Source organism: Canis lupus, chromosome 36, assembly GCF_048164855.1.
Source record: "Canis lupus baileyi chromosome 36, mCanLup2.hap1, whole genome shotgun sequence".
Taxonomy (NCBI): domain Eukaryota; kingdom Metazoa; phylum Chordata; class Mammalia; order Carnivora; family Canidae; genus Canis; species Canis lupus.
In genome coordinates, this window is record NC_132873.1 from 8962020 (window position 1) to 8984342 (window position 22323).

General features: G+C 36.5%; 1 protein-coding gene and 1 long non-coding RNA gene across 8 annotated transcripts in view; both read left to right on the plus strand.

Moving 5' to 3' along the window:
- BARD1 (BRCA1 associated RING domain 1) overlaps positions 1-1823 on the plus strand; it is a 78808-nt gene extending 76985 nt beyond the window's left edge. For all 7 annotated transcript variants that reach the window (XM_072813468.1, XM_072813473.1, XM_072813470.1 and 4 more), the window contains one exon: positions 52-1823. In XM_072813468.1, coding sequence (XP_072669569.1) covers positions 52-384 — 333 coding nt within the window. In that variant the 3' untranslated portion in view covers positions 385-1823. The remainder of the gene's footprint in view (positions 1-51) is intronic.
- Positions 1824-6069: 4246 nt separating this feature from the next.
- LOC140625329 (uncharacterized) overlaps positions 6070-22323 on the plus strand; it is a 54829-nt gene continuing 38575 nt past the window's right edge. The window contains exon 1 of the long non-coding RNA XR_012024688.1: positions 6070-6100. This is a non-coding gene — a long non-coding RNA (uncharacterized lncRNA). The remainder of the gene's footprint in view (positions 6101-22323) is intronic.

Below are 22323 nucleotides of genomic sequence, written 5' to 3' on the forward strand. Positions count from 1 at the left end.
GTTTTAAAATATTTTGATCTGCTTTTAACAAGCTTTTTCTTGTTATTTCAGCTGCCAAAGCTGTTTGACGGATGCTACTTCTATTTTGGGGGAACCTTCAAACACCATCCCAAGGACAACCTTATTAAGCTTGTCACTGCTGCTGGGGGCCAGGTCCTCAGTCGAAAGCCCAAGCCAGACAGTGATGTGACTCAGACCATCAATACGGTTGCGTACCATGCGAGACCAGATTCCGATCAGCGCTTCTGCACACAGTATATCATCTACGAAGATTTGTCTAATCATCACCCAAAGAGGGTTCGGCAGGGCAAAGTCTGGATGGCTCCTTCCAGCTGGTTTATAGATTGTGTGATGTCCTTTGAGTTGCTCCCTCTTGACAGCTGAATATTACACCAGATGAACATTTCAGATTGAACTTACAGATTGAACTTACACGGTGTGAGAACCCAGCCATTGCACTGTTGTGATCATTCACATTTTTAAAAATAGGTAGACTCATTCTACGTATTTTTTCCTTAAATTAAAACAAAAACAAAAACAAAAAAAACAAAAACAAAAACAAAACAAAACACCTTATGCCAGATTAGGAACTCATTTGGTGTTTACCATTTAGATGCTGAGATTGTTTTGATGGATTTTTCTTTTTAAATCTGGTGTATGCTTTGATTCATCATGTCTTTTTATTCAAATTATCAGCTATCAAAGATTAATGAGAGAGTATCAGAACTATTGGTTAAATATACAAGCAGTATGGTTATTATCTCAGCCTTTTAATGTTCTTTGATGAAAAAAATCCACACTTTACCACCAGCAAAAATGCTTCCCATGCTTAGTAAACAAAAAATATAGTCAAATAATTGATTCTGGCTTTATTGTAATACAGTACCTGGTCTGAATGTACCACCATAGGTGTTAAATTCTTCTGTTTACAATTGTCTTCATCTTACGTTTCATTTCTTATAATTCATGGGGATTGTCAGTTCCTCTGTTTTTATCCTTTCTTTTATCTTATGTATTCATCAAGAAATCATGATTTAAACCATAGCAGCATTCTTTGGTGGTGAAAATCAACATTGGGCACCTGGTACGTATTTTTATTATATATACTTGCTTATCGCTAACTATCAATTTGCGACTGTGCCTACAGTGTATGTGTATATACGTAGAGCATTTTCTCTCACACATTTAGTCTCACCAGATGAGTGAATTGTCAATCAAATGTTAATAAATTAAATTAGGAACCAGTTCTTCTTCTGGTAGACCTCACTACATATTGCTAAAATAATTGTTTTGAAGGTCTTAATTTCTTTTGTAAGATTTTTTATTTACCCCTTTTAGATTGCTGTGGAGGCAGAAGTTGGGGATTATTTGTAAGAAGCAGAATTCTTTAGTAAGTCTTCCTAGAAACTGAACATACTTCTAATATGAAAGACAGGGGAAGGGAGACACTGTGGGACCTGCCAGGTTTGGTCTCTGATGCGCTGGAGATGGTCAAGCTGTGGATGACAATACTGAGAGTCTGAAGTGAACGAACATACTAAGATGCATTTATTTGTGTGTTTGAGATTCTGCTGATTATTTCAAAATAAATCTTATTGTAATTCCCTCTTTGACACGGCACTTTTCCATATAAAGAAACACATTATGTAAACGCGGTGATACACTGTGGACCCTGACCTTCACGGATGAATTAGCTCCGCAGCGCTGTCCGACCAGCCATGTGCTTATCCCACATTTTATTGTTATGGAGAATGATGAAGAGCACAGCACCACACAAATCTGAGGGGTTAGATAATGTCTGGATTAAATAATTTGGGACACTCTGGGATTTCACTTGTCATTTTTGATTTATGACGGACTTGTGGTCACTTTCTATTGCCTCATCGGTCACATTCCTAGACAGCTTTGTGTCTCCCTCGGATTTGAATCCCTTTTTGTAAAACCACTTTGGGGGTTGCCCACTCTGCTTCATTCATTTTCTTGGTTTGTCCCCACCCACCCTCCCCCTTTGTCATATTTTGTCCCCCACTATTAAGCGGTTTTATTTTTTGTTCTTTTAAGTATTTATTTTGATAGAAGTTGGTTGATGTTAAGCTTCTAAGCCTTGTAATTTCTGCGTAGATAATACTTGTAACATTTCATTTTTCAATCATAGATTCAAGCTTCCTTTTTATTGAGTATAAATCATTAAAGTTATTTGTGTATCTGTATCTCTATATCTTCTAGAAGTAGCTTACTTACTCTTGAAGCGTGAGACTCCACAAGACCTGGGAGGAAACCTTTCAGCGAACAAAGCCTGTCTTTCGGAACACTAACACATATAATTAACTTTGGATAGAAATCTCTCTAAAGTATATTAGATGCTTTATTACCTTAAATAAATACGTCTGAACAGAGTGTAACCTTGATAGTTTGAAATTGTCATTAGGAGGGTCATTAATCGATGACACAGTGACTCCTTCATGGTTCCATTAAAGCCAGAGGGTCAGCAGCTTGTCTGTATTATCACCCAGGGCTGCTTTCTACTTCTGCCTTCATTTTTGTAGTTTCTTCCCTTGGCAGCCACTACTTTGCAGCTAGTTATCTATTTCCTTTAAAAAAAAAATTTTTTTTTAATGTTATTTATTTGAGAGAGAAAGTATTGAGAGAGAGAGAGCATGGGCAAGGGGGAGGGGGCAGAGGGAGAAGCAGACCCCCCACTGAGCAGGGAGCCCCATTCAGGACTCCTTCTCAGGACCCTGAGATCATGACCTGAGCCCAAGGCAGCTACTTAACCGACTGAGCCACCCAGGTGCCCCCTACTTATCTATTTCTATTAATATTTTACCCTATCTAATTACTTTTTTTCTTTTGACTTGCTAAGGAATAAAAACCAGGCATGAACCATTTTTGAATTATGAGGATAAATAAGCAACATGTGAGGGTTTTGGTGATTCACCTAAGAGTTAGATACTTAACGGTTTTGTAGAAAATATTTACCATTTATTTTACCTGTCTTGATTTCTTCTGAGCCTGCTCTGTGAGTTTGGTGATTGACCCCTGCATAGGTGAAGAGTATGTTTTGTGAGATTTAATGTTTCTTTGGGAATAAGAAAATGCAGAGAAGTGCATGCAGGGCAGTCACATCACACATTAGCTGTAATTACCTCCTTGGGTTGGGGCAGAAAAGTCAGTTGTGATCTGAAGGTTCGTGGACCTCATCACAACCATGAATGTGTATTCTGTTCTCCAACCTAAACACATAAAAATGGCGGGAAATTGTGCTTATTTTAATAAGTACAAGCCACTATTTCGTTTGAACTACAAATTGTGAACTTAATGTGTATATATATACATATATATATGTATGTATGTGTATATATATATATATTTTTAAAGATTTTATTTATTTGAGAGAGGGAGAGAGCCTGAGCAGGGTGGGGAGAGCCTGATGGGGGCCTCCCCGATCCCGGGATCCTGGGATCATGACCTGAGCCTAAGGTAGACATTTAACTGACTGAGCCACCCAGGCATCCCTCATGTATGTTTTTATAATCAAATCACCTAATAAATGAAAACTAAGCATTTCCAATGTTTTTTCAGTCAACTAATACATACTGTGGTTGCTTAGTTGAATACTACCTTATGAATTAAGGATTGTTGATTGTGTAGCTTTCTAAGGCACATACACTATACCTTTGGATAACTGGATGTTGTTATTAGAATAGCAATGTAGGAGAAGTTGGGGAAGGCACTAGACCCTTTTTTCCCGTGAACTGGCTTCAAAGGTGGTTGACTAATTCCCTATGTGCCTGTGTAGGCCAGGTCCAGAAGGTCAGTAAGCCAGTCAGACTTGGAGATTGGATTAAATACATGGGGGGGGGGGCGGGGGGAGTGGCAGGATGTGCAGGTTTTGGGTTCAGTTGTACCTGGGTTTGTTTTATCATCTCTTTACTCATTTTGCTAACCTATGTCTACAGTTATAAAGTGGGAAAAACACTGTCCATCGATTAAAGCATCGAGCACCTTGTTTTTGGTATTCACAGGATCACCTTCCAAAACCTTGGTGAGCAATATGGATGAGACCTCTCTGAAAGCAGCTTATTCAAAGGTGACTTTTGGTAGCACAGCTCATCTCAGTCCTGAAGAGTCCTGGCTGTTGTCCCCAACCCCTGCTCAACTTCAGGGTGTCCTGTCTTCACTTTGCTGGGCTTGGTCTTAACAACAGCTAGGACCCAGCCTGTCTAATTTCTCACCTCTGACTTCTCTCCCCACCTCTGACTTCTCTCCCCACAGTGCAGTGTCCCCATTCAGCTAACATTTTATTTTGGATATCAGGCCTGTTTAGGCCTACACACTTGAAATACACACCCCTTTATTCATTTGCTTGGGCTTGGAACATTACAGAGTTCATCTACAACCCAGAAAAACAGCTATTGACATGCTTGTCTTTTTTTTTTTTTTTTTTCTCTTCAAGTGCACACACATGGAGGTTTTGTAACTAAGTAATTAAACCCCTAATATATTTTTACTTTGCTTGTTTTCCCATGTAATTAAATATTCTTGAATGTGATTTCCCTGTTCATATGGTAGCCTATCAACAAGATGTATGATAATTTAACTAAGTCCCCGCTATTTTGTATTTGGATTATTTCAGTCATAGATAAATCTGTATAAATATTGTTATGATAAACTTTGGTCCTGGGGAAAGGAGGTGTTTTTTTTTTTTTTAAATGTCAAACTAAGTCATTGTCTGTCGTTACCATCTCTACAAAATGCAGTGCATACCCCACATATTTAAATTAAGACCTCTAGTTATTCTTAAAATACAAAAATTAGAAAATGAGCCTTAAGTCATTGCTATGACTTTCATGATCGATGAGACTTTGCTTGTAAGGTTCAAAACTCTTCTGCTTTCTGGGTTAGAAACTAACCAGGAAAAGGAAGGGAAAGAAAGGATTCTGGCCTTTCAGTAGAGACCTTGGAAATCACCTTGCCTGTGTTAAGATGAGGAAACAGGCCCAGAGAACTCTAGATCATGCAGCTTGTTATTGGCAAGGCCCAGACAAAGCACATGAGTTCCTTTCCTCCCGCCATACCACCTCCCAAGCTACATAGCTTCTTTAAGTGAATTGGAAGCATCTGCTATTAAAAGGAGCCTGTGACCTGACTTTTACTTATGAAAGAACATATTGGGCTGGCCTATGACATCTAGAAGGGAAGGTGGCATCCATCCCCAAACTGCTGTAGCCTCCACTTCATCTCGGCAGACATTACTAATTACTGCATCTGTTTCTGAGACCAAAGAGGGTCTTAAAGTCTTTTTCAGCTTTTGTTTCAGGCAGCCACAACCAATTGGTGAATTTGGTTTATTAGCTAGGATGTATTTACTGTCCTCAAAGTGAACCACGTTAAAAACTTAAGTGATCATTGTATGTTTGTTGCTTTCCCCACAACGTGCCTAGTCAATAATAGTGGCTCAGTACAGAGATGATTTTCAACTGGCAGGCCATGTCCTCCTAGTTGGGAGTTAAAGGGGCTAAAAAATAAATAGCCCCAAAAACAATAGGAAAAAAAAACCCTCCAAGATAAGGAGAGTGTAAGGAAGGAGAAAAATATTTGAAAAAGCTTTCTGGGTGATTGTTATGCCTGCACTTAACCGCACTTGCAAGGTACTGCTTGGCACCATTTATTGTTGGAAATTTCCTTGTGAAATTGTATTTCTGATTCAGGCACCTAGTGCAATGCAGTGTGTGTGTGTATGTGTGTGTGTGTCTAAATGCGACCATATATTTTGTATATAATGCGTCTGATTTCCCAAGACCTACATTTCTGAGGCTGAGGCATGTGGAGTTTGAGGTAGAATGTGGCGACACATGTGCCTTAACATCAACAATCCCATTGTAATAATCATTTCCTTGCTGTGAGCGCTGAAGTTCTGATACCTGGTAGTAAGTTCGGATTATTTTTCTGGGCAGGAGAAGTAACAATTAGCAAGTGTGATGTTTATTTTAAAAGGGAATTATTACATTCTGAAAAGTAAATGAAGCCTAAAGATTTTTTCCTATTGATCTTCCTTTTGCAGAGTGACAGAAGCACAAGCGTAGGCAATTGACTTTCAGTAAGTATCCCCATATTTAAAGAGCTCCACAAAGATGCCCTAGCAGTTAAACCTATGAATTTTGTCTTTTTTTTTTTTTAAAGAACTATATAGATCTGGTTTCACATTTTCAAAGGAGTCCGATCCTAACTTACTCACAAATGTGTACATTGACTCATTGGGTATGTATTGGGAAACTACTAGATAGAAGCTGTATTGGTCACTTGGAATAACTAAGGTGAAATAAAAGCCCATGGCTACAGCCCTCAAGGAACTCCTGCTCTAGCAGGGCAAGCAAGTAAAGGAGAAAGTAAAGATTGCACAGGCATTGTTCTCAGACCCTGACCTGTGCAAGAGGGATGTGTTGATGGAGACCTGAATGCTGATGGCCTTTACTGTGTCAGGACATACTTCTAGAAGTCTACCTTGCCCCCTTGACAGAAGAAGCAAACCCATGTTTGTTCTGGACATAATATTTGGAAGGATACTTGGGACTCATTCTTAGGATCAGATGACTTAATATTTACCATGATAGTCACTAAGCATTTTTTGATTCCCCTTGAGTGATACTTCTTGTCTTTTGCAAGAGAAGAGAATGACATTTTATCAATATTTTATTAGGGGATTTTATTTATTTTTATTTATTTTTTTAATTAGGAAGACGCGTCAGAAATAGGAAATGCGGCTTGCTGAAGCCATGAATAGGAAATGAGGTTTTTTTTTTTGCTCTCAGTGTTTTATTTGCTAAGTTAGCAAGTTTAATCTCAAGATAATTTAAATAGTAGTTAAAGCTATCCAGATTTATTTCATTTACCTTTTCAAAAAAATGCATGATTTTAATATTCATGCTGGTTTTCTATGAATTCAGATGTCGGAAGACCTTTTTTTTATGTTTTTTAAGTGAATTGTTAGTATTTTGCAATTTTCCATTGTATAGCAAAGTCATTTGTGTACGTAGTTTAAAAAGTGAAATAGTGCTAAAATATTTAGACCAAAATGCATGTCTCCTATATCTCTTTCTGTCTGCTTAGAAACAATCACTTTATACTGTTTTAGTACTTTACCTTGGTATTTGCCTTCTACATAAGTAAGTATGGGTGTGCTGCATTCTTTTGAATAATCTATTTTAGATATCTGTGATTTACTATTATGGTAGCTGATTTTTTTTTTTTTTTCATTCTGAGATTCCTTTTTCCTTTTCAAATCTTTCCTAGCCCATAAATTTCTTCTCAAGGCTTTCACAATGATGACTATGGACATAGTCCCTGCTCTTCCAAGTTTTTTATAGTGATTGCATGTCCTTTGTATAAACCTTTTTGTTTTTCTTAAATTTTAGTTTAGTTTTTTTTTTTTTTTTTTTTACAAATTTTAGTTTTTAAATATCTAAAGGTTTGAACCTTTGTCTACGACTTCAACTACTTTCTGATGTCTTTGAAAAAAAGTCGCACAATGTAATTTTTCCCCAAGACCAAACGAGGTAACAGACTGCTTGTTTTTCCTGGAAACACCTCCTAAAGGTTTCTGTCTTCTCTCTCCAGTGTGGACTGCTTGATGGTGAAATCTACTGCAAAGCTTTTATCCTGCCACTTTCCTGCTTTCCCAGATCTCAGGAAACCCCTTTGCTTCTCTTTCATAATGGGGGAGGGGAGAGTCCCTGTTTACTGCTTTATACCTTAATCATAATTAAGCATATCCTCCAGCAACTTGAGAGAGAATACAGTTTGTACATATATTGGCTGAAAAATGTTTTAATTCTGCTATCACCTGTGACTTTGCTTTGACAAATAATTCTTAGATGCCAACTGTTTTCCCTCAGAGTGGGGTTTGAAGAGTGATCAGCATCTCCCTTCTTGTCTATGACCATCTGCAGGCACTTGGTTTTGACCTTCCTCCCACATAGAAATCATTTTCACCTACCATATGTTGTGTTGAGGGTTACGTCAAATTATTCAGTGGTTTTCAGCCAGAGAAGGGTGTAGGCAATGGACCAACATAAAGCAAATTTTAACGTCTGTACTCATTCTTTCAAATACCTTTTATCTATACTTATAGGTAACTATGCCTTTTACATATAGTTAATAAAAGGATGCTTTGGATTACTTCTGCCATTTATAAATAATTGGGAATGCTCTTGTTTAAAATGGTGCAATCTGGCCCTTTGAGAGCAATGTTTCACAAAAAAAGACAGGTTAGTCATGCAGGGCTTAGGCAACTTACTAACAATGTATAAACAGTTTCTTTTCTAAATTAGATTTGAGCCCTTGAATGATAATTTTGAATGATTAAATCATTTCCTGCACAGATAAGCCCACTGATTCTATTTGTAGTATTTTATATGCAAAATATCAGTACATCGTGAATAGTCTTTTTAGCCACAAGCCTTTCATTCTAACGTTTCTTAGGTACCTTTTTTTCTTTAGGTAGAACTATTGATATTTATAAATCTTGTAACCTAAAAGTAAAGGCAGTATTGATGATAGGTCTTCTAAAAGGCAGATGGAAAAAAAATAAATAAAAGGCAGATGGAAGTCATCTAGATGTAGGGGTGATAATGGATCTTTTTTTAAAAAACCTAAGAAAGAGCTACAATGATAACACACAAAAAGATAAAGCCATTTAATGATGACCAACTGGGCATGTTGGAGGGTGGAATATCAAGTGAAAAACCTATTAATCTTCTATAACCATGGTTGAGGAAAGAGGAAGAAAGGACAAATTAAAATATTGAGAATATTTGCTAAATTATTCTAAAGTATTTAGAATAATTGCTTTGTATCTTATGTTACACAATGATAATTTCTTAAGAATTGGCAGGTATCCAGAATGTGGAAGGGGTGGTCCAAGATGGCAGCCTGGCAAGATCCTGAACTCAGCTCCTCCTGGGAATGCACTGAATCTACAGCTACACATGGGACAGTTCCCTCTGAAAAAGAGCTGAAAACTAGCTGAGCAGCTCCTTCATGAAAACTAAATTGCTATTGACTATTGTATACATAGGCTCTTATATGTGAGCCTCGTGATTACCACAAAGCAGAAACCTATAGCAGATACAAAAAAGATAATGAGAAAGGAACCCAAGCATAGCCCTAAAGAAATCAAATCAGAAGGGAAGAAAACAAGAGAAGAAGAAAAGAGAGGAACTATAAAACAATAAACAAAATGGCAATAAGTACATACCTATCAATGATTATTTTTAATGTAAATGGACTATATTCTCTGATCCAAAGACACAGAGTAGCTGAATGGGTAAAAAAGACAAAAAACAAGACTCCTGTTTATGTTGCCTGTAAAAGACTCACTTCAGATGTAAGGAAACAGGCAAAGTGAAGGGCTAGAAAAAAATATTCCATGCAAATGAAGACAAAAAGCTGAGGTAGCTATACTTATATAAGACAAAGTTGGACTTTATTTAATTTTATTTTTTTAAAAGATTTTACTTATTTGAGACAGAACAAGAGAGAGAACATGAGCAGGGGCAGAGGGAAAGGGAGAAGCAGACTCACTTATTGAGCAAAGAGCCTGATGGGGGAGACTCCATCCCAGGACTTTGGCAGAGTGACCTGAGCCAAAGACAGATGCTTAACCGACTGAGCTACCCACGCACTCCCTGACAAAGTGGACCTTAAAACAGACTATAATAAGAGACAAAGGCATTACTTAATAATAAAGGGGTCAAACAAGAGGATATGATATTTGTAAATATTTACATATTCAAACAGCATCAAATAAAGCAAATTTTAGCAGACTTACAGGGAGAAATTGACAGTAATACAATAACAGTAGAGATCTTGAATACCCCACTTAAATCAATGAATAGGTCATGCAGACTGAAAATCAATAATGAAATATTTGCCTTAAATGACAGATGGACTTAATGCATACATACAAAACATTCCATCCAGAAGCAACAGAATATGCATACCTCTCAAATGCACTTGGAACATTCTCTAGGATAGATCGTATGATAGGCCATGCAACAAGACTCAAGAAATTTAAGATTGAGATCATGTTAAGCATTTTTTTCTGACGACAGTGGTATGGAGCTAGAAATCAATGGTAAGAGAACTGGAAAAATCACAAATATGTAGAGATTAAACAACGTGCTACTGAACAACCAATGGGTCAATGAAGATATCAAAATAGAAATCAGAAAAATTCCTTGAGACAAATTAAAATGGAAATACAACATACCAAAATCTATGAGATGCGGATACCCAAAGGTTTTTTTGCTTGAAATCTCTATAACAGCAGTTCAAAGAGGAAAGTTCACAGGATGCAAATCTATCTCAAACAAAAACAAAAAAACAAAACTATGAAACAATCTAACTTTGTACCTAAAGGAACTATAAAAAGAACAAATGAATCCCAAAGTTAGTAGAAGGAAGGAAATAACAAAGATCAAAGTGGAAATAAGTGAAATAGAGACTTAAAAGGCAGTAGAGTAGATCAATGGAATTAAGAGCTGGTTCTTTGAAAAGATAAAATTAATAAACCTTTCACCAAACTCACCAAGAAGAGCGTTCAAATAAATAAATAAAAGAGGAAAAGTTACAACTGATAACCACAGAAATACAAAAGATGATAAAAGATTACTTTCAAAAAAAAAATCCGACAACCTAGAAATAAATTCCTAGAAACATATAATTGTCCAAGACTGAATCATAAAGAAATACAAAATGTAAATAGACCAATTACCTGTAAGAAGATTGAATCAGTAATCAAAACCCTCTCAACAAACAAATGACCAGGACCAGACCAGCTTTGCTGTTAAATTCTACCAAACATTCAAAGATTTAATCCCTATCCTCAAATTTTTCCAAAAAATGGAAGAGAGGGGAATTCTCCCAAACTCACTTTACAAGGCCAACATTACCCATATACCAAAACATTGCAACAAAAGGAAAATTTCAGGCAATTATTTTTGATGAACATAGACACAAGAAGTCTTAACAGAATGTTAGCACACTGAGCTCAACAATACATTAAAAGAATCATACATCATGATCAAGTGACTTTATTCCAGATCTGCAAGGACGATTCAACACGCACAAATCAATCAAGGTGATGCACCACATTAACAAAATAAAGCATAAAAGTTATATAGATGCAAAGAAGATTGATGAAATTCCTTACTTATGTATGTGTGTGTGTGTGTGTGTGTGCACGCGCACACACACGGGTACGTGTGCATGCCGGTAGGAGTGGAGAGGAGGGACAGAAGGAGAAGAAGGTGAGGGAGAGAGAGAATCTCAAATATCCTCCATGCCCAGCATGGAGCCTGACCTGGGGCTCAGTCTCACAACACTGAGATCATGACCTGAGTTGAAGTCAAGAGCAGTTGCTTGACTGACTGAGCCACCAGGTGCCCTTCCCCCATTTTTAAAAGAGAAATACTGATTTTAATTCAACATAAGGTAAGCTCTAAGCATCTGTCATCTTCAGTCTAAAATTTAGCAAAAACTGTTGAAACAAGGCACAATTCCCCCCATACTTGTTACGTGGCTCCAGTTACAAAAAAAAAAATTATGAAAATGTTAAAAACATAAAAATAGAAGTCTGTGATTTAAAAAAAAAAAAGTGTATAAAAATTTCCTGCAAAACCTGTCAACGTTGTTCCTTATCCTACAAAATAGCACCAGTAAGATGAATAAAAGGTGTTAAAAACCATTACGACAGCATTTCTGAAATGCAGTTTCCCGACCTCCTGTTCCCCCTAAAAACAACTTCTCATGAAATACAAAAGGACTTTAAAATCTCTGGAGGGAAAGTCAGCTTTTACTGCAGTTTCCCCCTGCAATCTCTCTTAGATAAGGAGAAAGTGAGGGGAATGTGCTTGTGCCCTGGCTGTCACTGCTGCTTCTCAGTTTGGAAAAAAGGTGGAGGATTTGAGATGTCATATTTCTCATGTGAGGACTGTGCCAGGGTAGTCTGGAAGGTACATTCTGGAGGCATGGGGGATGTCTTGCCTAAGTCTCCTCCTTTGCCCCCTTCACAGGAGGAAGAGGGAGACCGTGAGAAGCCATACACCTGCCTGCATAATATACAGCAGCTTGTAGCCCATCCCATCCCCTTCCTTAGCTCTCCAGAAGGTTCTATGGCAGTCCCTGGGATGGATTTAACTAAGGGTGGACCTCCCCTTGGGTTTGGAGGGGAAAGTAGCTCTGAATGTGATGATGAGGTCATCCCTGTTGAAATCATCAAAGTTATGAAAAATGCATAAGCCCTGACAGTGGGTCCCAGCCCTTTTTACTGAGACCAGGGGAAATATGTTGAGTAAAATTCCAGAAAGACATAGGCATCATTTCCTCTTCTGCTAGTCCTAGAGAAAAAAGACACCCAGGGTACTTAAAATGTCCCTTAGGTACATCAACATTATGATAAAAATTCAACAATGTGGCTATAAAGAGAATGTACCTCAGCATAATAAAGGCCGTATATGACAAGCCCACACCCAACTCATAGTGGTGAAAAGCTGAAAAGTTTTCCTCTAAGATCAGCAACAAGACAAGCATGTCCATTCTCACCACTTTTATTTAGCATACTATTGGAAATCCCAGTCAGAGCACTTAGACAAGAAAAAGACAAGACATCCAAATTGGAGAGGAAGTAAAGCTGTCAATGTTTGCAGATGACATGATTTTTGTATAGAGAAAATCTTAAGGACTTCCTCCCAAAACTGTGAGCACTAATAAATTTAGTAAATTTTCCAAGTACAAAATCACTGCAAGAATCTGTTGTGTCTCTATATCCTAACAATTAGCTATTAGAGAAATTAAGAAAGCAATCTCATTTATAATTATATCAAAGAGAATAAAATGCCTAGGAATAAATTTAATCAAGGAAGTGAAAGACCTGTACATGTAAATTATAAGACATCAACAGAAGAAATTGAAGAAGATGCAAGAAATTGAAGAAAAGGAAAGATTTTGTACTCATGGATTGGAAATATTAATATTGTTAAGATGTCCATATTGATCAAAGCAATCTATAGATGTAATGCTGCCCATATTGGAATTCCAAAAGCATTTTTCACAGAAATAGAACAAATAATCCTAAAATTTGTATAGAGCCATGAATCACCTCAAATAGCCAAAGCAATCTTGAGAAAGAAAGCTAAAGGCATCTGTGTTCTCTCATTTTAAATTGTACTAGAAAGCCTTAGTAATCAAAAACAGTATGGCATTGGCATAAAAACAGACACATAGGTCAATGGAACAAAAAAGAGAGTCCAGAAATGAGCCCACACATGTATGGTCAACAAGTTTATGACAGAGAAACTAAGAATATACAATGGGGAAATGACAGTCACTTTAATAAATGGTGTTGGAAAAACTGGGCAGCCATATGCAACGGAATAAAATTAGACTACTATGTCATACACGAAAACTACCTCCAAATGGATTAAAAACTTGAATGCAAGATCTGTAAACATAAAACTCTTCAAAAAAAAAAAAAAAACGAAAATGAAAAACAAGCGGTGAGTTCCTTGACATTGGCTTTGGCAATGATTTTTTGGATCTAACTCTAAAAGCAAAGACAACAAAAGCAAAAATAAACAAGCAGGACTACATCAAACAAAAGCGTCTGCACAGCAAAGGAAACCATCAACAAAGTGAAAAGACAACCTACTAAATGGGTGAAAATATCCACAAATCATATATCTGATAAGGAGTTAACATCCAAAATATGCAAAGAACGCCTACAACTCAACAGCAAAAAGACAAAAAAAAAAAAAAAAAAAAAAAAAAAAAAAAAAGGTAGAGGATCTGAGCAGACATTCTGCCAAAGAAGACCTACAGATGGCCACCAGGCACATGAAAAGATATTCAACATCACTAATGATCAGGAAAATGCAAATCAAAACCACAATGAGATATCCCATCACATCTGTTAGAATGGCTATTCTCAAAAAGACATGAAATAACAAGTGTTGTAGAGAAAAAGAAACCCTCGTGCATCGTTGGTAGGAATGCAAATTAGAGCAGCCACCATGGAAAACAATATGGAGATTCCTCAAAGAATTAAAAATAGAACTATATGATACAGCAATTCTACTTTTGGCTATTTATCTAAAGAAAGTGAAAACATATCTTTGGAAAGATACATGCACCCCTAAGTTCATTGCAGCATTATTTACAATAGCCAAGATTTGGAAACAACCTAAGGGTCCATCAATGGCTATATATATAAACTTAAGTCATGAAAAAGAATAGCATCTTACAATTTGTGATAACATGGTTGGACCTTGAAGGTATTATGCTAAGTGAACTAAGTCAGAAAGACAAATACTGCATGAATTCACTTATATATGGAGTTGGAAAACAAAACTCGTGGATACAGAAAGCAAAATGGTGGTTGCCAGAGGGGAGTGTGTTTGGGGGCTGATGACACGGGTGAAGAGGTTACAACTTCCAGTTACGAAATAAATGTCATGGGGTTGTAATGTGCAGCATAGTGACTATAGTTAACAATATTGTAGTAAATATTTATAAGTTGCCCAGAAAGTAAATTTAAAAAATTCTCATGACAAGAAAAAACGATATAACCATATGAAGAAGGATGGTAACTAGATTTACTGTGGTGATCATTTCTCAGTGTGTATATGTGTGTGTGTGTGTGTGTTTTGAATCATCATGTTGTACACCTAAAACTAATGTAATGTATGTCAATCATACCTCTTAAAAAAGAAAGAATTGGCAGGTAAGACAAGCCTGTTCACTGAAAGGTATGCTTGTCATCTTGTGGCTTTTCATCTATAAGAAAATACAGTCATTCAATTTCAATGTATGTTGAATATATTGGGGAAGTTAGAGGCAATAAGCCACTGAACCTACGTTGGGTAATAATCTGAATTATTTCTATATATAGAAATATCCGATTCAGATGGTTACCTCTGTGGAATGCCTTAAATATCATATAATAATTTTTGAAGGAAAGGAATCCATAGAACAGAAACGAGGAATTTAAATGTTAAACGTGTCTTTAATGCAACCATCTCTACCAAAACCATCAGCATGTGCTGAGTGTCGGGAAATCGTGAATTAGAATCTTGATCCTGAGCCATTTCCTTCTTTTGTTTTGAACCTTTACCAAAATTTTGTTCCTTTATAAATCATTTCCATTTGTAGGTGATCTTCAGGATCTCCAAAAATAGCATACTGCTTCAGTTGTCTTGTTTAAACTGTTGCATCACACGTAAGCAAAAAGGTTACAGAACCAAAGCTCAGAGTTTTTCCCTCCCAATTATTAGATATTCCTTCTTCCCCATTTTATATTTGGGCATTTTCTTCTTGCCAATTTTGTCACCATGTATTTTTAATAGTTTTTTTTCTTACTGTAAGCTATCTATCTGCCTCCATCTCTTCCCCCACACCTTTTTTTTTTTCTTCTGCCAGACTTTCATTTACCTTGATACTACCATTCTTCTACTTTGCTCTGTATTTATACCCCTTGTTGTCTATTCAATGGTGTTCGGTTTCAAATATCTGATCTTCACTACAGTGATTTTCTAGCTTTGTCATCCAAGAGGAAAATATGTTTCACAGGACTCTTGGAATTGTCTACTTTTGTAAAGCCATCAGAAGTTCCCCTACTTCAGTAAATGGAATACTACTTTAAAAAAAAAAAATCTATCTTCTTTACCGCCCGCCCCCCCAGAATTTTGCTTTTACTTCAACATTTATTCAATGTAGCTATCAATCAATTACCAAAATTTTTGTTTTTTTACTGGTGAAAGTCAACAGTCCTTTGGCTCTTATCACGGAAACTGTGATCTAATTTATATAACCTCCTTAAAGCTAGGGCTATGTAGTGATCACAGCAGCGAATGCTTTCTTGCTGCATACCCTACCATGACCAGACATCACTTTGGTTGCTTCATATGTGCAAAATAATTCTCACAACAGCTTTCATTTCCTCAGTACTATTTTTGTCCCATTTTAAAAATGGGGCAGGCTCCGAGAGGTTAAGTGATAAAAGAATCTTCAAGAGTTCCAATGCAAGATGGATGAAACAGATAGAAATATAGCCCATGTAGAATAATGTCCAGGTTCACAGCTAATGGCAAATTTCTTATACTGCTAGGAAATGGTCTGGCTGAAAAAGATAAGTATGATTTTCCCCCTATCTGCTTTAAAATATGAAAGTAATGTGATTTTAATATGCCCACTTTTGAGAGGAGACAGTGGCCTGTATACATTTCTTTTGCCTTTGATCTGATAAAATTCATTTTTTAATATAGGTCATTTCAGAGAAGATTCTTGCTTATTAGGTAAAATATACTAGTAACAAAAGAGGCAAAATTTGTCCCATCTAGTGAAAAAAGAACATTAAAAAATTTGGAGAAATATTTAAGCACTGGGCTGTCGGGGATTTTACCAAAAACCCAAAACTGAGTCTTTAATGTTATAGGCTTGAGTTGTCATCGCCCTTGGAGGAAAATAGGCATATTTGTTTTTTTCTGCAGTTATGAGTACAGCCAGTTTCACTGTGGCATTGATGGAGTTAGCTGGCTTCAGCTGCTGGGTTTTTGCTATTTTCAAGATAAGAGCTGATGCAATCATACAGAAGCTCCTGATATTTATGTAGATGTACTCTATGGCTTGAAGAATTCTTCTCTACCTAATTTCAAATCACTGCTAGGCATGGTTGGGCCAGTACAATGTTTCTCAATTTCTTGGAGCTTTGCTACATATTTCTACCATATAAAAGTCAAGGATGTATTAAATTAAATCACCCATCTCCTGATAATAAGATTGGTGATTGCCGCTCTTACATCAGAGCACACTCTTATATCCACAACTGAAGATGTCAAGCATTTCTGTCTCTATCAGAGCAAATTTAAGTATGTCTGAATCAGGGTTCAAATAGAATACTTTGCCAAATATTTATGCTTATTTTATATATTAAGAACATAGCCTTGAAAACATTTTTTAACAAAGAGGAGTTCCTTTCGACTTGTGTATCACTGCAACTGTGGTGACTCTGAAATCAGAATTTTGTAATATTTTTGATTCATGAGAAAGAATAGCATGTGTTTTGCTCTTCTGTAGCAATATTGGTTCTGCAGAGGAGGAGGTAGTAAAAAATTTATTTTTTCTGAGTACACTAAGCAGACGTGAATCAGAAGACACATGGGAAGGAAATATATGTTCTTCTGAGCACTATTTTTGCAAAGGCTCTTTTTGGCAGTAACCACATTTATGTCCCTGTCCTTTACAATATTCTGTAATTTCTAATACCACATAAAATAAATTTACACTTTCCTCTTCAAGTCAGCAGTTGTAGGTTCTGCTATCAATCCCTCAAGTTAAAGTATATTGTGTGGTTTGAAGCAGCATGATATAGTAGCAAGAGCATGAGACCAGGAGTCGGAAGTTCTGGATTGAGTTCCCACTGGACCATTTACTATCAACCAGGACAAGGCTTTTCAGAGTCTCATTTTTTTGACCCATGTCAAAAAATAATAATCTTTTACTATCCCACAGTGGCTTTGTATATCAAGTAATAATGCATGTTTAAATTGTTAGGTCCTCCATAGATAATTTTGGAGGCTTCTGACAACATACTAGCTTTTCTAAATCCAGGGCTTATTTTATCCGGGGTCGGGGAGGGAGGGTGAGGGAATAGCTGATAGATGTACTTGACCAAGGCAGACAAAGTTATTGGCTGTCAAGAGAAATTGGAAGTGTTTTATACATCAAAAAAAGTCTTATATTTTAGAGGTGAATAGCATCTCCAGAAGCTCTCCAGTTGTGAGATATAGAATTGCACCAATTGTAGTATTATTTACAACTTATCTAAATTTGAAATATTTTATATATGCCATGTAATCAAAGGTAAATAAAATGAATGATATTTTTAATAGATGCCTTCTACTCTATTAAAATTATGGGATGCTTTTGTACACCAAGAATATAACTATAATGTAGTTTTGATAATAGCATAAATTATTTATTCTTCCTTCATATGATTTTTAGTGAGTTATTTCTTGAAAAAGATTATTTAAATTTTAAAGTAAGGAGGTATTTAATGCAAATGTTTTATTTCTAAGCCTCATAATTTTTAAAGAAAGAACATAAAGGATATCTTCTTGAGCTATTCATAATTACATAATCTTAGTGGTATAGGAGAATCATAAATTGCAATCAAGATTAATCTGGTAATTGGATTTTCAATCATGCATAGATTCAGTAGTATCTCCTTCAAGAATTAGAAAGAGGACTTTAAGTGGTATAGACTATTAAGTTCACAAAGTAATCACATGATAGTTATCTATAAAATATCTGTAGTCTGATGTTTTGTTCTTTACAGCATAATAAAATTACGTGAAATCAGAACTTAGCTCTGAATTTGTAAACTTGCAAAACTATATAACATTTCAGGAAATATGTTCTAAAAAGTAGTCAGAAATCAAATGTCAATTCAGGATGACTAACAAAGAGATGATGATTACCAAGAATGTTTTTCTTTTTTTCCTTCCTAGTTCATTCGTTCTCTCTCTCTCTCTCTTCCTTTGTCATTCTCTATTGGAGGAAATCATCCTATCTATAAACATAATTATCCTCAAAATGCTCAAAATAATTTTCAAAAAAATACTTATTCTTTTGTCTCTCATTGAAATTTTTACACTGCTTATCAAAAAGTCTTTACTTTTTACACCCTACTTTTTATACTATAAACGTGTATATGTCAAAAAACATTGCTTCTTAAGTAAACATTTACTGAAGACCAAGTCTATTACTAGTCATATATAGGCTCTATGCAATTCAAGGTGAGAAGACATAGTTTTTGATTCATGAGGCTAAATTTTCCTGATTTAAACAAATTTAAGAATTATTTTATTTTATTTTTTATTTTATTTTTTAATTTAAAAAATTTATTTATTTATTTATGATAGTCACAGAGAGAGAAAGAGAGGCAGAGACACAGGCAGAGGGAGAAGCAGGCTCCATGCACCGGGAGCCTGATGTGGGATTTGATCCCGGGTCTCTGGGATCGCGCCCGGGGCCAAAGGCAGGCGCCAAACCGCTGTGCCACCCAGGGATCCCTAAGAATTATTTTAAAAGGCAAAATAAATTTTAACATCTGAGACAAAGCCAAATTATATTTTATCACTTATCTAACACAGGAGGGTGTATGTCTGTCAGTTACATATCACCATAACAAAACTTATTGGCTTAAAAATGAGTCATATTTCATGAAGCTATGGCTTGATTGGATTCATCTGATTCATGAGGCTGTGCTTGATTGTATTCAGCTGAGATTGCAGACATCTGTAGATTTGACTGGGTTGAGTCATTTAATTCATGTTGGTCATGTGACTGGCAGTTGGCATTGGCTACACAACCACCTTGTGTCTTGGTTCTTCTCCATGGGGCCTCTCAATTTAGACTTGGGTTAGACTTCTGAGAACCTTCCAACGGACTTCCAAAAAAAGAGTCGTATTTCAAGCAGCAAAGGATGAAAATGCTTTTGAGGCAAAATCTCTTGAAGCCTGGTCTCAGTAGTTACACATTATCACTTGTGATGAATTCTATTGATTGAAGCATATCATTAGGGTCAACCAGGTCCAGGGGAGTGGAAATAAAGCACACATCTCAATGGAAGGATGGATTGGAGAATGTGGTCATCTTTAATCCACGGCAGGGAGATAGTTCTCCATGTTTGGTAAGAAATTGTCACGACACCCTAAACATAGTTTCAGATTCTACCATTACTTAGATGATTACTTGCTTTTTCTAAGCATCCTTCTTCATTGCTTATTGATTCAAGACAGAGTTTATTATATACATAGAACATTGTGACTTTTTTTTGGGGGGGGGGTGCCTGAGTGGTTCAGTCAGTTAAGCATCTGACTCTTGATTTCCACTCACGTCATGATCTCAGGGTCACGAGATCAAGCCCTGCTGCCAGGCTCCATACTCAGCACAGTTTGCTTGAGATTCTCCCTCTCCCTCTGCTCCTCCGCTCACTTGCACTCTCCAAATAAACATTTTGATCTGGCACGTAGCTTTGGAAAAATATGTGTAAAATAGCCGCAGAACATTTACAGTCAGCACATAAAAATAGAAGAAAAAACATATTGTTTATGCTCATTGTTGGGTTAAATTTGATGGGCCAACATAAATTTTGATCATTGTTTTGTTTTTTAAAGATTTTATTTATTTATTCGAGAGAGAGACAGAGAGAGAGAGAGAGAGAGAGAGAGAGGCAGAGACACAGGCAGAGGGAGAAGCAGGCTCCACGCAGGGAGCCCGATGTGGGACTTGATCCCAGGTCTCCAGGATCATGCCCTAGGCTGAAGGTGGCACTAAACCACTGGGCCACCGGGGCTGCCCTTATCATTGTTATATCCACTCATCATAGTATAGATTTTTTGCCTATTATTAGTCTTTCTCTCCTCATTCCTTAGTATAGATTTATAATCTGTATTTATAATCTAACTAAAAGACTACATTTCCAGTTGTCCAGTGCAGTTAACTATGTGATTAAATGCTAATGGTCAGTCACAAGATATGTTCAGTGAAGAAGAACCTTCACGTCAACTTTCATTTTACTGTTCAAACTGGATAGATTTGCTAGACAAGGATCATACCCAGATATCATGAAGTGGGAAGCCAAAACAACTCTGGCTCCCTGATGACATTGTGGAGAGCCTACACCAGTTCAGGACTGCCAACTGCAGAATTTCTTTTATGCGAGATAAACTTGTATTTTTTTGTATAAGCTACTTCTGTTTTAGATTTTTTGTTTTTGTTGTTATGAGGAGCCAAGCTTAATCCCACTTGATTTATCTGCTAAGCAAATCCTCTATCTCAGATTTAAACTCAATGAAAATTGAGTCAATGTTGATAAATATCTTTTCTATGGGTGATGTGGAACATGACTCTTGTGCTTTTGTGTGTTTCTTTTGTTTTCTTTTGGGCCCAGGCACTAGTTTGGTGGCTGCAATGAAAGAAACATTGTGTGTATACACGCTCATTTATATGCGAGAAAAATTAAGAAAACTTTACAGCTGACCTCAGATAATATTCTGATTGTTGTTTGTCAAGTCATAATTTGCCAAAGACTATAGCAAAGAAAGTTGATTGTTTTATATTTTTTGTTTTGAATATTAGAGCACTACTGAGAGTCCCAAGCAGAAAATGAGTACATCTAACTAAAATTAAAGAGAAAGTAAAATACAACTAACATATAATGTTTGATACAAAGAAAATTATGCAATATTTTTATGTAAATAGAATTTTTTTCAAAGGCAGTGTTTAAATTTTATTTTTCTTTCAGTAAGGGGGTACTTTCCTCAATGAGTGATGCAATTTTACGCATAATTTTACAGTGAAAGGACTTACATCTTTCTCTGCTCGTGCACTGGATTTGTTTTACAGTAGGTAAACCAGTGCCCAAGCTGGTAACCGTCCCTACAGCACTCCTTGATGACACCCTTGGTCTTGAACTCCAGAGTAAACTGCAGGCTGAGTAGAAGGCTGCTGGGGAGAAGCAAGGGCACAGTGGCCACCATCATGTTGGGTTTTGCACCAGTGGGACCTCTAGCACGAAGTGGTCCCGCGCAGGAGGGGTTTTATGGGCACTGACTTTGGTGGAGCAGAAAGTTCAGGGAAGACACCAGCATTTCCCTTACAAACCCAGTTGCCATATTGTGGTTAAATCTGGGAAGAAGGTGCCCTGGAAGTCCAGCAACAGTGTGTATGCACCTTCTCAATAGAAATATTTAAATACAATCCTGAAAGTTTATTTTTTTCATTTGAATTATAGTTTTATGCTTATAGTGTCTACTTTAAAAAAAATAACAGACTTTTTGAGACAAATTTAATTCATATGCCACAAAATTCACTATTTTAAACGTACAATTCACTGGGTTTTAGTATGTCCACAGAGTTGTGGGACCATCACCACTATCTAATTTCCAAACACTTTCATAACCCTACAAACATTACATAACCCTTTCATTTCCTATTTAGCCCTACCTCCTGCCCCTAGGGAACATTAATCTACTCTTTGTTTCTATAGATTTGCCTATTCTAATCACTTCATATATGTGGAATATATAATGTGGCCTTTTGTGACTGGCTTCTTTCACTTAGCATAATGCTTTCAACATTTATCCATACTGTAGCATTTATGGGTACTTCATTCTTTTTTATGGGTGAATAATTTCCATTATTCAGATCTACCATGTTTTGTTTATCATCAGCACATGGATATTTGAGTTGTTTCCACATTTG